The sequence below is a fragment of the Budorcas taxicolor genome, chromosome 11, assembly GCF_023091745.1.
Source record: "Budorcas taxicolor isolate Tak-1 chromosome 11, Takin1.1, whole genome shotgun sequence".
Classification (NCBI taxonomy): Eukaryota; Metazoa; Chordata; class Mammalia; order Artiodactyla; family Bovidae; genus Budorcas; species Budorcas taxicolor.
The window spans coordinates 42,799,690-42,814,908 of NC_068920.1; the positions used below are offsets into that span (position 1 = coordinate 42,799,690).

At 51.5% G+C, this 15,219-nt stretch overlaps 2 protein-coding genes and 1 pseudogene across 2 annotated transcripts in view; 2 read left to right on the plus strand and 1 right to left on the minus strand.

Annotated features, from left to right (window-relative positions):
* Window positions 1-1,346: 1,346 nt before the first annotated feature.
* On the plus strand, window positions 1,347-4,027 carry LOC128055616 (2'-deoxynucleoside 5'-phosphate N-hydrolase 1-like; annotated as a pseudogene).
* A 6,800-nt stretch (window positions 4,028-10,827) lies between these two features.
* On the plus strand, window positions 10,828-13,212 carry LOC128056378 (2'-deoxynucleoside 5'-phosphate N-hydrolase 1-like). Its single transcript, XM_052649140.1, has 4 exons — window positions 10,828-11,021; window positions 12,508-12,576; window positions 12,747-12,857; window positions 13,033-13,212. The coding sequence occupies exons 1-4, from the start codon at window positions 10,838-10,840 to the stop codon at window positions 13,179-13,181; spliced, it is 513 nt and encodes a 170-aa protein (XP_052505100.1). The 5' UTR covers window positions 10,828-10,837; the 3' UTR covers window positions 13,182-13,212.
* A 523-nt stretch (window positions 13,213-13,735) lies between these two features.
* CUL9 (cullin 9) overlaps window positions 13,736-15,219 on the minus strand; it is a 36,033-nt gene continuing 34,549 nt past the window's right edge. Inside the window, exons 38-40 of the mRNA XM_052648321.1 lie at window positions 14,835-14,968; window positions 14,100-14,173; window positions 13,736-14,012 (exon numbers count right to left, since the gene is read on the minus strand). Of these exons, the coding sequence (XP_052504281.1) occupies window positions 13,811-14,012; window positions 14,100-14,173; window positions 14,835-14,968 (410 nt within the window). The 3' untranslated portion in view covers window positions 13,736-13,810. The remainder of the gene's footprint in view (window positions 14,013-14,099; window positions 14,174-14,834; window positions 14,969-15,219) is intronic.

Consider the following 15,219-nt stretch of genomic DNA (forward strand, 5'->3'; position numbering starts at 1 on the left):
GAACTGAAGAGCCTCTTTATGAAAGTGAAAGAGAGTGAAAAAGCTGGCTTAAAACTCAACATTCAAAAAACTAAGGTCATGGCATCTGGTCCCATCACTTCATGGCAAATAGATGGTGAAACAATGGAAACAGTGACAGACTTTATTTTCTTGGACTCCAAAATCACTGCAGATGGTGACTACAGTCATGAAATTAAAAGACACTTACTCCTTGGAAGAAAAGCTATGACTAAGCTAGACAGCATATTAAAAAGCAAAGACAAAACTTTGCCAACAAAGGTCTGTATAGTCAAAGCTATGATTTTTCCAGTAGTCATGTATGGATGTGAGAGTTGGACCATAAAGAAGGCTGAGCACTGAAGAACTGATGTTTTTCAACTGTGATGTTTGAGAAGACCCTTGAGAGTCCCTTGGACAGCAAGGAGATCAAACCAGTCAATCCTAAAAAAGGAAATCAGTCCTGAATATTCATTGGAAGGACTGATGCTGAAGCTCCAATACTTTGACCACCTGATGTGAAGAGCCGACTCCTGAGAAAAGACTCTGATGGCGGGAAAGACTGAAGGCAGGAGGAGAAGGGGACAACAGAGGACGAGATGGTGGGATGGCATTACCGACTCCATGGACATGAATTTGAGCAAGCTCTGGGAGATGGTGAAGGACAGGGAGGCCTGGCGTGCTGCAGTCTATGGGGTTCCAAAGACTGAGCGACTGAACAACCACCACCCAAGCCAGACCCCTCTCCCAAATCCTCTGCTTTAGCTCCTCTCTGAAGTACCTAGATAATAGTATCTAGGTACTTGGCAGATGCTCAAGCCACCACCCACCAAATGGAAGAAATTAACTACCTGATGACCATGAGCACGTGGCCCACAGACCTACTGGAACCTTAACCCCTGACACAGGGCTCTGTTACCTCAGCATCAACCAATCAGACAACTGTGCAGGAACATACCATACCCTGGGACTCCCGGCCCTCACCTGGCCTTAAAAATGCACTCTTGTACCCCAGCAGGGAGTTTGGGTGTTTTGAGCCCCCTGTCCTGAATTCCCTGCTTTTGGGGCCTGGCAGTAATCTCTACTCTTTCCTTCACCCACAACCCTGTGTCGGCAGAGGGGCTTTACTGGGAAACCGGGAGCTGACCCAAGGCTGGCTGCTCCACAGGCTGGCTTCAAAGTTTGGAGATATTTGGAAGAGAGAACCGGTAGGAGTTGCTGATGGATTGGGTATAGGAGCTGATGAAAAGGGAAGAGTAAAAATTGACTCCAAGGTTTGGGACCTGAGGAGCTCGGAGGAAGGAGCTGCTTTTGGCAGAGACGGGGGATCCTGGGGGCGGCAAGGGGCCATGAGTGAGGAGGCAAGGACCCCCGCCTTCTGCCTGGCGGTGTTAAAGAAGCCCGGGAGGCGCTGGGTCCCCAGACGTGCATATCCTTGCCGTCAACAGTTCACAGGTGTGGACCCTCGGGAAGGAAGGCTCCGCAGGACGGGTGGGTGGGGCCGGGGCGCTGGTAGCCCGCGGGCGCCCCCGGGCGCGGAGAGGGGCGCGCGGCGGCTGGAGCGCCGGGAACCAGCCCGCAGGCACTGTTCTTCTGATGGACCATCCGCGGCGGACGCGAGGACAGGGAGCCGGACGTAGGGATCGTGTCCCGGCTGCTGCGCTTCGGGGCGGTTCTTTCTGAGCAGTGGAGGCTGCTGAGCAGGATGTGAGCGGTGAGGCTGCCAGGGCGCGGGCGGCGGGGAAGGCGAGGGCGGCTCTGGCCCCTCGACAGAAACTGCGCTCAGTCGGTGCCGCTGGGCTCGCCCACCGGCGGGGAAGCTCCGGGCGGGGTCCTACCTGAGAAGGAACTGCGGCCAGGGATCAGACCGCGTGCGTCCGACCCGGGAGCCCACTCCCCGCATTGTTACTATCTTGACCTTTTGGGTCCTTCGTGGAGAACTGCTTGGGCTCCTTCCGGAGGCTTTTGTAGGAGCAGGATGGGAGGGGGCCGCGCTGACCTCTTCTCTCTCACCTAGCACAGAGCTTCCCTTTCACGTAGAGGTATCCTTGACCCGACAGACCCCAGGTCCTGAGAACACCGTCTGTCTCAGATCCCCTGATCAGACTGTTGCCAGTGCCTCCTGCTCCTGCGGCGAGGTAGTCCCGATCCTGTCTGGTTTTCTACTTCGGAAAGGGTGCCAGAACTCTCGCACTTCTCAGAAAACCTCAGGGGTGTGTCCCCCTTTTCCCTCCCATGGGCAGAGCCAGGATCTGTAGGATCCAATGCAGTTCTCAGAGACCTTTTTATTTGAATTTGATTTTTGACTGCCCTGGGTCTTCATTGCTGCGCACGGGCTTCTCATTGCAGTGACCTCTTTTGTTGAGGAACCTGGGTTTGGTAGTTGTGGCCTGTGGGCTTAGTTGCTCCACGACGGGCATGTGGAATCTTCTCTGTTCAGGGATGGAATCCATGTACTCTGCCTTGGCAGGTAGATTCTTAACGACTGGGTCACCAGGGAAGTCCCTGGGGCATCCTCTTTAAAATGATGCATCACGAAGTTGCTGGTGCTTTGGGAAGGGCCTGTGCTCAACAGTGTTCTGAGGGAGCTTGTTGAAAATGCAGATTCTGGGATAAAACCTTTGAGTCCATTTTTAATAAGCTCTCCAGTTATTCTGCTCTGCTCTGGGGCATGTGACCCTCATGTTCCCAGTGGGTGACATCGAATCAAGCTGGAAAGCTGGGATCCCTTTGACCCAAGGATCTCCCCTGCCTTCACACCACCTCCCACTGGTTACACTTTGCTTTCAGGCAGTGATTCTCAAACTCGCCTGGGTATGAGAATCACCTGGAGAGCTCAGTCAGTGATCCAGGCTCATCGATACCTGGGTCTTTGTAATTGATCTAGTTCTCAGGTGGTTCTCACCCCCACCAAAGCCTGAGAGCCTGTGGGGCCCTAGGTTCCTTGCGCGGGCCAGCTTCTTGCTCCTCCTGCCTGTCCCCACCAGGGATGTGATTCCTCCTCCTCTCCACCTCTGATCACTGACCCGCAGTGAGTCCCTCCATCTCACCTGTACCGCTCCTGTCGTTGGTCACATTCCACCCCCCTGCACAGGACTGCATTTTCCTTGCAGGCTCTTCCATTTCCTTAGTTCACAGAAGCCTAGTGTTGGGTGGGCCCTTGGAGGCCATCTCTCTGTCCCCTCCCCTTCCCTGAGCAGTGTGAGCCTGGGGGTATCTAGGGCAGAGGAGAGGAACTGAAGCCCAGGGTGGGCCCCTGACCAGCTTTCCCTCAACCATAGGAGAAGAGGCTGCTGGAGGCGACAAGCTCATCCATGATCGGGACCTGGCCTGGCTGCAGCAGGCAGATGGTGAGTGGTCCCCCGTCCTGCCTGCGTACTCCCCTGGGGTCCTAGATTCCCTGGACCTGCCTGGTTCCCCGCCTCCAAGGGACTCCCTAAGTTCCCTTCTCACCACAGCCAGACTGTTGTGTGTCCTTCACAAGCCCGAGGGTGAGCCTTTCTTCCCAGTGGTTGTGGCAGAAGTGACCCAGCCCTCTCTGGGGGTAGGCTATGAGCTGGGCCGGGCAGTGGCCCTCCACAAACCAGTCCTGTGCCTGTGTCGCCCAAAATCTGGCCGAGGTGAGCATCCCCAGCCCTGGCCTCATTTCCCAGCTCTTTGAGGCCCCTGTCCTCCTCTCCTTCCTTGGGGGGCTCTGAGCACAGTGCCCACCCCAGAAAGGGATGGGAAAGGGAAGGGCAACAGGCAATGTGGGAGCAGAGTGTGGGAGGCAAGGAGGAGTGTGGGGGGGAGGGGGAAATGTTGGACGGGGAGGGGTGTTGGGGGGAGGAGAACTGTGGGAGGAGGAGGGGGAGTGTTGGGGGGAGTGGCGGGGGGAGCCACCTCCACCGGCCTCCTCCTTCCTAGTGCTCTCAGCCATGACCTGGGAGCGGCCGATGGCTCCAGGTTCCAGGTGTGTGACTAGCCGGAGGCAGAGGCGAAGGTGGTGGTTCTTCCCAAGTTGGGTGCCTCTCCTCACCCAACTGTTTGACACCACCCCAGTTTATGAAATTCTCCTGAACCCAGACTTGCTCTAGTACCTTTCCTGCCTCTTAGCCCCAGTACAGACACACGGTCTGTTTTCAATTCTAGCTTTATGTCTGTGTGAGTGTGGAGGTGGGTGCACGTCAGAAATAATCTTCTTAGCACCCTGCTTCACTTCAATATGTAGAGCCCCTTAAAGGTCTGCAGGCCCCCAAGGGAAGGATACTTCACAACGCCCTCAAGCTCCCCCCAGGAACATTCATGTGTTTGGAGGAAGCTGGTCTTGGGGGATGCCATTCCTCTGTCACTGATGCTGTACTGGACACCTAAGTATCCACTGATGGATGAATACATAAAGGAAATGTGTATGTGTATATAGTGCGTATGTATACACACACACACACACACACACACACACACACACACTGGAATATTGTTCAGCCATAAAAAGGAACTCTTGCCCACTGCAACCACATGAGAAAATGATGTAAGGAAAATAAATCAGACAGAAAAACACAAATACTCTATCATATCACATGTGAGATTTTTTTTTTTTTAAATGACCTCAGATACAGAGAACAGATGGTTGTTTGCAGAAGTGAGGGGTGGAGGTTGAAATAGGTTGAGGTGGTCAAAAGGTACAAACTTCCTAATAAGATAATTAAGTCCTAGGGAAGTAATATACAGCATGGTGAATATAGTTAACAATACTGCATTCTATATTTGAACGTTGCAAGAGAGTAGATCTTAGTTTTCAACAAAAGAAAATAATTTATTGTGTGGTGATGGATGTTAACTACACTTTCTGTGGTGGTCATCTCAAAATACACACATGTATCATATTATACTGCATACCTGAAACTAATGTTATATGTCAGTTGTATCCAGTATTTTAAAAAATCTGCATAAGACAAAGCATGGCAAATAAAAAATAGGAAAAGGCATAGTAAGTAAAAGCACAAAAGGGACAGTGGGAAACACTTCCAAACATGTATGTAATCAAAATAAATGATGACATTTCATTGAGTAAAAAGAGCATTGACACTTTAGTAAGCAGCTTATTACCTGCATTTTTACAGACACACTTGGAATATAGAAAGGTTGAAATGAAAGACAAAAATATGAGCCCAGAAGGATTTATTAGGAATAAAAGTAGATCACATGAGGACCAAAAGTGTACCACCAAGAACACATAGGAATTCTGAACTTGTACTCGTCTACTAGTCTCAGAATACAAAGTAAATATAGTTGAAATTAAAAGAAAAAAATCCACTGCCAACAGGATAGTTACATCAGTAATTGATGGGCAAAAAATAGTAAGAATATAGAAGATTTGAAAAAAAAAAACGTAAATAGCAAGCTTGATCTGATGTGTACGTGGGTATAGACTTCTATATGTATTATATAAATACTGTATTATGTATTGTATCTATTTTAGATTTAGATATTATCATATATAGATACTAATATAAATAGATGTTATATATGATAGTATATATGTATATCTGTAATACATGTTAAAATATGGATCTGAAATAGATATAACAAAATTTAAGGCTGGATAAAACTGGATAGTGGCTACAAAGGTATTTGATATACTATTCTTCATACTTTTCTCAGACTTGCTATGTTTTGTAATAAATTTTAAAATTCTTAATTATTCCTAAGAAAATACAAACTTGAGTCCTAAGGCTGAGTTTCCTCTTTTGGCCTCTGTAGATTCCTGACACAGGGAAGCAGAGGACTAGGACTCCAGATGCTCTTCACTTTCATAAAACTGTCCTCGTGAATGACGTCACCAGCAAGAAAACATCCTAGCCACAGGGATGGGGAGGAACTCAGACTAAGAATGTACCTGAGTTAGGTGGGTATGGTGTAGATTAGGGCAGAGAATCTCAGCCCTGCTTCCTCTCCAACATATCTGAAAAAGGAAAGTCACCTATGGAAAAACAAACAAAATCCAGGGAAGGTACATCTGGTCCCTGTGGCTTCTTCTTGGCCGGAGGTGATGTGTGATCCAGGTGTTAAAGCTGGAGCGTGAGGTTGAACCTGAAGAGATCCTGCACGTACTTAACTTCTGCTTTCTCTGAATCTCTGCACCCTTCACATGTCCCTCCATAACATTCATTTGACTTCTCTTCTTGAGTTAACTCTGGTCCTTCCCAAGCCAAATGGAGTCTCAGGTCTCAGACTCCTCTTCACCCCTGTTTTATAGCTGCTCTAGTGCCCACGGAGTGTCTCACATAGAACACATGCTTTAAAAATGTATCCCCACAGCTATAGATTTAGAGAGATTTAAGAGGCATATAAACAATGAGTAAGGTGAAACCACATGACTAGGGATGCGCATTTGGGTGATAACTTCCTGTGTTTCTTTATGGTTTTATGTCCTTTTTTTTGGTCCTTCCTGTAAAAGTAAGGGCAGCGGTTCATTTGGAGGGAGTAAGGAGGCCATGATTATAATTGAACCCATGCAAGTTTCTGGGTGGCTGAAGATTTCTCTCTTGATGTGCATGAGTGGTGGTTACAGAGTATTTTATGAGTGTTTTTTTTTTTTAATTATTGTTTTATTTTTGGCCGTGTTGTATCTCTGTTGCTGTGCTGGCTTTTGCTATCGTTCTAGAAAGTCAAAGGTGCTTTCTTGCTGGCGCTTGGGCTTCTCATTGCGGTGGCTTCTCTTGTCAGGAGCACGGGCTCTGGGGCACGCGGGCTTCAGCAGCTGTGGCTCCCCGGCTCCAGAGCACAGGCTCAGCAGTCGTGGTGCACAGGCTCAGTGGGGTGTGTGGGATCTTCCTGGAACAGAGATCGAACCCACGACTCCTGCATCGGCAGGCCAATTTTTAACCACTGGACCACCAGGGGAGTCCTGTTTTATTTTAAATATTTGTTTATTTGGCTGTGCTGGGTCTCAGTTGCAGCATGTGAGATCTTAGTTCCTTGCCCATGATCGAATCCGGGCCCCTGCAGTGGGAGCAAAGTCTTAACCACCAGACCACTGGGAAGTGTCTAAAGAGGATTTTATTAGACTTCAGTTGTTAAGGTGGTTTTCTCAGGTGAGTTTTACATTATAATAACATTTTTATTGGTGTATTCAATGAACAAATGAATGAATGGTTCTGGGCATTGAGCATGGTGGTTGCTAACATCAAAATAGAGACATCCAGATACTCTGTGCCCCATGGTGGGAGCACACACCACCACCTGTGAGGTAGTCTTGCCTCAGATTGAACCTGAATCTGATTACACCTCTAGATCCAACTCCAGTTTATAGCATCGAGGAACGTTTTAAATGTTAGTACAGAAATATCATCAGCAAACTCCAGGCTGCAGAAACCTCTACAGGACAAATGAGGGGAAGAGAGAAGATGTGCAGGGGGAACCTGTTGATCAAAACAGACTTAAAAGGCATGTCAGCCAGTCACAATACGTGGACTTGATGTGGCTCATTTTAAATAAATTGTAAACAAATATTTATAACATTTCTAAGACAAATTGAAAATTTGAACATTGATGAATTATTTGATGACAGTAAGAAAGTCTTACAAAGTTTTTCAACCCTGATATTTTTACTTTTTTTTTGTATTTTTATTATGATTTTTAAAAATATCTTTTAGAGACACATATTAAAATATTTACAAATGGGGACTTCTTTGGTGGTCCAGTGGTTAGGACTCTGCACGTCCCCTGCATGGGAGCACAGGTTTGATCCTTGACTGGGGAACTAAGATCCCACATGCCATGTGACATGGCCTATATATATATATATATATTTACAAATGTAATAATATGATCTTGAATTTGTATCACAACAGTACAGTGAGGAAGTTGAATATGCATATACATGAAACAAGACATAAATTGATCATGAACTAATTGTTGAATCTCATTATACTATTTTCAGTACTTCCTTATTGCCTTTTTAAAAATTATTGCCTTTTTAAAAACAGCTTTATGAGGAATAACTTATATCAGTAAAATCTGCCAGTTGTGAGTATACAGTTTAATGTAAACTTGTAGGGTTGTGCAGTCATCCTTACAGTCCAGTTTTAGAACATTTCCATCACCACAGAAGGTTTCCTTGGCCCTACCCTGCAGTCAGTGCCTGCTCCCAGTCCCAGCTGGGACGACTCCTTAGTCTGCTTTCTGTTTCTCTAAACACGCCCCTTCCGGACATTTCATCTAACTGCAGTCATGCACTGGGTACTCTTCTGTTCCTGATACTAGGACATAAGTTGGATACACTAACCTGCACACCACCCTGGCTCCCCGCTCCCGTCACTTAGTGCCCCATCCCTCCAACTCAGGCCTCTGCACTGAGCCGAGGATCTGAGCGGCCAGCCGTGGCTGGCTCTGCATCCTGACCACCTCAGCTGTGGGCAAAGATTCAATCGCAGGGCCTTGTTTCCCACCTGGAGAAACAGACAAAATACCCCTCTCCTCTTTCTCCTTCAGCCTGAGGTGGAACAGGGATGCCAGGCCCCTCGGAAGTGTGGGTCCTAAGGAGATGGAGGCTGGCTTCTTTTCTTGAAGACACAGAGGCGGAAGCAAGATGCTTTGTGTCTCTACATGCATGTGCTCCTCCTGGGAGGCGGGAACCGCAGACAGTGTGACTGAGGGTGAGGAGGGTGAGGAGGGTGCCCTCAAGGTCTCTGGCCCCTGGGGCCCGCCTCCTAAGGGTGCGTGTGTGACCGTGTGCGAGAAGGTGCCGGGAGCGCTGGTGCACAGCTGTGCACACGTTTCCCCATGGTCTTATCTTAAGCACTGAGCCCATCAGAGGCCAGAGGTAGCCTAAGATTTCCTTTCCTTTTCTTTGTGTATTTTTTAAAGTATTTTTTAAAAAATATTCTTTATTGTGTCTTTTTAGAGATTTATTTATTTGGCTCTGCTGAGTCTTAGTTGTGACATGCAGGATCTTTCCTGCAGCATGCGGGATCTTTAGGCATGTGGGATCTAGTTCCGTGACCAGGGGTCAAACCCAGGCCCCTCGTGTTGGAAGAACCTTAACCACTGGACCACCAGGAGAGTCCCTGTGTCTTTGCCTTTTAAAAAATGGTTACTGTGTCCGCTCTGTGACTCTATGTATGGGTATTTCACAGAATGGAGGAATTCAGAGGAAACCATCAGTGATGCTCTCCTCTGAGAAATAAGACTAGAGTCTCACTTTCCACCGGGTACTCTCTCATTCCTTTTGAAATTTTTGTCTTGAATTTGTGTAATTTTCATTAGAAAAATGAAGATTGTTATTAGCAGTGAGCGATGGTGTGTTTGCCTGGTTCCCTGCAGACCCTGCTTCCATCAGATTGCCTTAGGGCTGAGCAGATTACAAAGTGCTACCAAATGCACCTGCTCATTTAATCTGCTCATTCGTTCAACAAATATCTAATGAGTGTTTCCTAGAGGCCAGGCACAGCTCTAGAAGCTGGGGATACAGCAGTAAGCAAAACAGAAAAATGCCTGCCCTCCCAGGGACTTACATTCCACTGACCGTAGAAAGACATGCAACAGAAGTAATCAATTATATGGTAGTGAGATGGACAGGGAAGCCTGGTGTGCTGCAGCTCATGGGGTTGCAAAGAGTCAGACATGACTGAGCGTCAGAACTGAAAGGAAAAAAGACCAGGCAGAAGAGGGTAATGGGGATGCGAGGCTGCCACATTGAAGAGGGTATCAGGGAAGGAAACCTGAACAGACTTAGAGGAGGAGAGGGAATGACCCGGGGGCGCTTGGAAGAAAAGGGCTCCAGAGGACAGCAAATGCCGAGGATCTGAGGCAAGAACATGCCCAGCTTGAGGAAGAGGCAGCGAGGCTGCGGAACAGACGCTGAGGCTCAAGGAGCTGGGATGACAGAGGTGAGAGAGGCGCCAGGTCCTGGGGGGCTGCTGAGCCCCTGAGGGGGTTGGGGTTTTACCCCATGTGAGATGGGAGCCTTTGGAGGTTTGGCCGAAGAGGGTCATGACCTAACTATTGGGTTTACAGGTCCCCCTGCTGGAGACCACACTGTGTAGCAGGAAAGGGGGTGGACTGTGGGGAGGCTGAGAGAGGTGGTGGAGGCTTGGAGGAGGGGGCGGCAGTGGAGGTGGTGGGTGTGTTTCCCACCCATCCAGGACTTTATGGGGTCCTCTCAGGCCAGACCGACCCCTCTCACATATCCTCTGCTGTAGGTTCTCTATGAAGTACCCAGATAATAGTGTCTGCCCGCTTTCTGAGTTGTTTTGCAGAAGCGCAAACCACCACCAAATGGAAGAAATTAGCAACCTGAAGACCAAGAACACGTGGCCCACAGACCCATAAGTACTTTAATCCCTGTGACATCACCCTTAGACTCCCCTTTAAAATGGTTTCCTGGATCCCACTGGGAAGTTTAAGTATTTTGAGCACCCTGCCCTGAATTTCCTGTTTGGCGCCTGCATTAATCACAGCCCTTTTCTTCACTGCAACCCCGTGTCTGCACTGGCACTGGGTTGCGACCCAAGGTTGGGTCCCCAGCAGATGGGTTTCAGAGTTTTTAAATATTTGGAAGGGAGAAACCACAGGAGTTGCCCGCGGACTGCACGTAGGGTTTGATGCAAAGAGAAGAGTCAAAATGACTCCAAGGTTTGGGACCTGAGCTGGGAGAATGGAGCTGCCTGTGGCAAAGGTGGGGAGGAGTGGATGAGGTGGGGAGTTAAGTCCAGGAGGCGCTGAGTTCCTACAGGTGGGTACGGTTGACGTTTCCTTTCACAGACGTGGACACTCGGAACCAGACCCCGTGAGGCGGGGACGGGTCACGTGCAGGGGGCGGGGCCAAGGGGAGCGGGCGGGGCCTGCGGCGGCCGGGATGGCGGCGGCGGCGGCTGGAACCCTGGAGCACGGGGAGCCGGGGTGTCTCTCCCTTTACTTCTGCGGGAGTATCCGCGGCGGACGCGAGGACCGGGAACTGTACGTGCGCATCGTGTCTCGCCTGCGGCGCTTCGGGGTGGTGCTCACCGAGCATGTGGCGGCCGCCGAGCTGGACGAGAGCGGTGAGGAAGGCGGAGTTTGTGGCGCGGGCGGCCGGGAGGGCGCAGGCAGAGGCCCCTCTGCCCGAAAAGAACTGCGGCGCGGGGCTCAGACCGCGTGCGTCCGACTTGGGAGCCCACGGCCCGGATTCAGTTACTCTCTTGACCTTTGGGTCTTTCGTGGAGAACTTCTTGGACGCCTCCCGGCTTTTGTAGGAGCAGGATGGGAGGAGGCCGCGCTAGCCTCTTCTCTCCCACCCAGCACGGAGCTTTCCTTTGACATTGGAGGTATCAGCCCTCCTTGACCCGACAGACCCCAGGTCCCGCGAACACCGTCTCTCAGGCCCTCTGATCCTCTTGCTCCTGCGGAGAGGTAGTCCCGGATCCTGGCTGGTTTTCTACTTCGGAAATAACGCCAAAACTCTCACACTTCTCATAAAAACCTCAAGTATGTCCCGCTTTTCCCTCCCATGGGCAGAACCGGGATCTGTAGGACCCAATGCAGTTCTCAGAGACCTCTTTATTTGAATTTGATTTTTGACTGCCCTGGGTCTTCATTGCTGCGCACGGGCTTCTCATTGCAGTGACCTCTTTTGTTGAGGAGCCTGGGTTTGGTAGTTGTGGCCTGTGGGCTTAGTTGCTCCAGGACGGGCATGTGGAGTCTCCTCTGTTCAGGGATGGAATCCACATACTCTGCCTTGGCAGGTGGATTCTTAACGACTGGGTCACCAGGGAAGTCCCTGGGGCATCCTCTTTAAAATGATGCATCACGAAGTTGCTGGTGCTTTGGGAAGGGCCTGTGCTCAACAGTGTTCTGAGGGAGCTTGTTGAAAATGCAGATTCTGGGATAAAACCTTTGAGTCCATTTTTAATGAGCTCTCCAGTTATTCTGCTCTGGGGTGTGTGACCCTTATGCTCCCAGTGGGTGACATCGAATCAAGCTGGAAAGCTGGGATCCCTTTGACCCAAGGATCTCCCCTGCCTTCACACCACCTCCCACTGGTTACACTTTGCTTTCAGGCAGTGATTCTCAAACTCCCCTGGGTATGAGAATCACCTGGAGAGCTCAGTCAGTGATCCAGGCTCATCGATACCTGGGTCTTTGTAGTTGATCTGGTTCTCAGGTGGTTCTCACCCCCACCAAAGCCCGAGAGTCTGTGGGGCCCTAGGTTCCTTGCGCGGGCCAGCCTCTTGCTCCTCCTGCCTGTCCCCACCAGGGATGTGATTCCTCCTCCTCTCCACCTCTGATCACTGACCCGCAGTGAGTCCCTCCATCTCACCTGTACCACTCCTGTCGTTGGTCACATTCCACCCCCCTGCACAGGACTGCATTTTCCTTGCAGGCTCTTCCATTTCCTTAATTCATAGAAGCCTAGTGTTGGGTGGGCCCTTGGAGCCATCTCTCTGTCCCCTCCCCTTCCCTGAGCAAGGTGGGCCTGAGGGTGTCTAGGGCAGAGGAGAAGAACTGAAGCCCAGGGTGGGCCCCTGACCAGCTTTCCCTCAACCACAGGGGAAGAGGCTGCTGGAGGCGACAAGCTCATCCATGATCGGGACCTGGCCTGGCTGCAGCAGGCAGATGGTGAGTGGTCCCCCGTCCTGCCTGCGAACTCCCCTGGGGTCCTAGATTCCCTGGACCTGCCTGGTTCCCCACCTCCAAGGGACTCCCTAAGTTCCCTTCTCACCACAGCCAGACTGTGTCGTGTATCCTTCACAAACCTGAGGGTGAGCCTTGGTCTCCTTTCTTCCCAGTGGTTGTGGCAGAAGTGACCCAGCCCTCTCTGGGGGTAGGCTATGAGCTGGGCCGGGCAGTGGCCCTCCACAAACCAGTCCTGTGCCTGTTTCGCCCAAAATCTGGCCGAGGTGAGCATCCCCATCCCTGGCCTCCTTTCCCAGCTCTGAGGTCCCTGCCCTCTTCTCCTTCCTTGGGGGCCTCTGAGCGCAGTGCCCACCCCAGAAAGGGAACGGCAATGGGCACTGTGGGGGGGCAGTGTGGAAGTGGCAGGGGAGCCACCTTCACCCCCATCCTTCTTGCCAGTGCTCTCAGCCATGATCCGGGGAGCAGCCGATGGCTCCAAGTTCCAGGTGTGGGACTACGAGGAAGCAGAGGTGGAGGCCCTGCTAGATCGATACTTTGAGGCATATCATCCTAAGCAGGTGGCTGCCTCTCCTGACCCAACTCCTTGACTTCACCGCAGTTTTTATTAAATTCTCCTGACCCCAGACTTGGCTCCTGGCTCTTAGCCCCAATACTGATTCATGGCATGTATACAATTCTGACATTATGTCACACTGTGGGTAGAGGAAGGTCCAGTTCTCAATAATATCCTATATCCTAACACCCCCCTCAACTTCAAGATGTACAGACCTTTAAAGGTCCACAGGCCCCCAAGAGGAAGAGACTTTCTAACATGCTCAAGCTCCCTGCAGGAACATTCAGGAGTTTGGATGAAGCTGATTTTGGCGGGGGGGTGACCATTCCTTCCTGTCCCTGTGCTAGGTCCGAGGCTTGTGGGCTGAGTACCACGGACATTTATTTCCCTTTATCAATGTAAGTCACAGCGGTCTGCTGTGGGCTTTGAGGATGATGCCTAGAGAAAAGAGCAGGGGAGGAGGAGGATTGGCTGTGTGTGATGGCAGGGGGAGCTGAAGTGGCCCTTTGAGGAAACTGATCTGCTTCCAGAGAAGTATATGAAAAAAAAAGTTTATTCACTGAACAGAAGATGGTGCCACAGGCACCTGCCACTGTGTGCGGGGACAGTGGTGCGCACCTGACCCGGGACCCCGGGCTCTGGTGGCCTCTGCGTCCTGCCCCCTCAGTCGTAGCCCTCATCATCATCCTCGTCGTCGTCCTCGTCGCCGAAGAAGAAAGTCTCTCGGTCCAGGTTCTCAGACTCTTCATCGTAGGAGAAGCTGTCATTGTCCAGCTCCTCCTCAAACTCGTCCTGCTGCCACTCGGGCACCTCGTCCTCGTCTTCCTCCTCCTCCTCCTCCTCCAGTCCTGAGGAGCCCTGGGGCCTGGGAGAGCGCACACTCAACCTCAGGGCCATGTCGCCTCCCACGCCCCCTCCTACGCCCCCCTGCACCGGGGTCCCCTCCACTCACTGACTGCCGGGCACGTTGGGTCCTTTCGCCTCCCGGGACTCAGAGGATGGACTCTGGAGACCAACCCGGAAATCCTGGCAAGGAGATGGGAGGATGTGGGGAGCAGCGGAGTAGAGGACGCTGGGCCCTGGCACCCAGCCTTCCTTCACCCGGATCCCCCAGGCCCAAGAGCCACCTGGCCTGCCAGGAATGCTCCCCCCACCAACCCCAGCACCGTGCTTCGCGAGCCATTGACTGCGTAACATGACAGGTAGTCTCCAGCGACCCAGGATACGGCGGTGAGGCACCACGTACCCTTACCTTGGTGGGTTCATGCCTTTTCTGCCCAAGTTACATACCAGTCCGTAAGCTCCCTGAGGGCGGGATTCCTAATTCAGACTCAACATCAGTGTATTGGAGCCGGAAAGAACCTCAGCTCCTTTACTCTGGTGGGTCCCTGCCCTTTGGCCCCCAACTCCTAGGATTCTAAATCCATATCTGGGAAGAATCTTCTGAAAAAGTTCCCCAAGTGAGTTCTGGAGAGCAAGCACCTGGCCAGATACCCTTAACTTGGGCTAACTGCCTCCTTCATTTTGTAGGAAAGGCCAGGTGGCCGAGGGGCAGGGCTGGGAGGTGGGATACAGACTGGGTCCGTGTGCCGTGGAATCCTTTCCATCAGGATCCCCCCAGGGCACCGGAGGCTGTGGCAGGCGGTGCTGAGTGAGGGCAGGAAGGCTGGGTCGGGTGGGTGGCTACCTGGGTGGAGTGCTGCAGGATGGCCAGCAGCCGCTCCTGGATCCGCCGCAGCAGCTCCAGGCCGGTGTTGAGGTGCTCCGCCCGCAGGAGGCGCAGCGAGGAGGCCAGGTCTCTGCAGTGCAGCAGCGTCTCCTCTGCAGAGGGGGCAGGGCGCGGGGCTCCCTCCCTTCTTCCCTTCCTCCCACAGACGCCTACCATGCGCTCCCCACATCTACCAGGGCTCACAGCCTAGAGGTGGGGACACGTCATAATCAAAGCAAAGGTCGGGTGGGGGTGTGCACCATGGACCTGCGGGGTGGAACTTGAAGATGGTAACAAGGCTACGAGGCACAGGAAGCTCCAGGGGCCAGAATGAAGGTGGGCGGCTGGGGCCAGGTTGCCCACC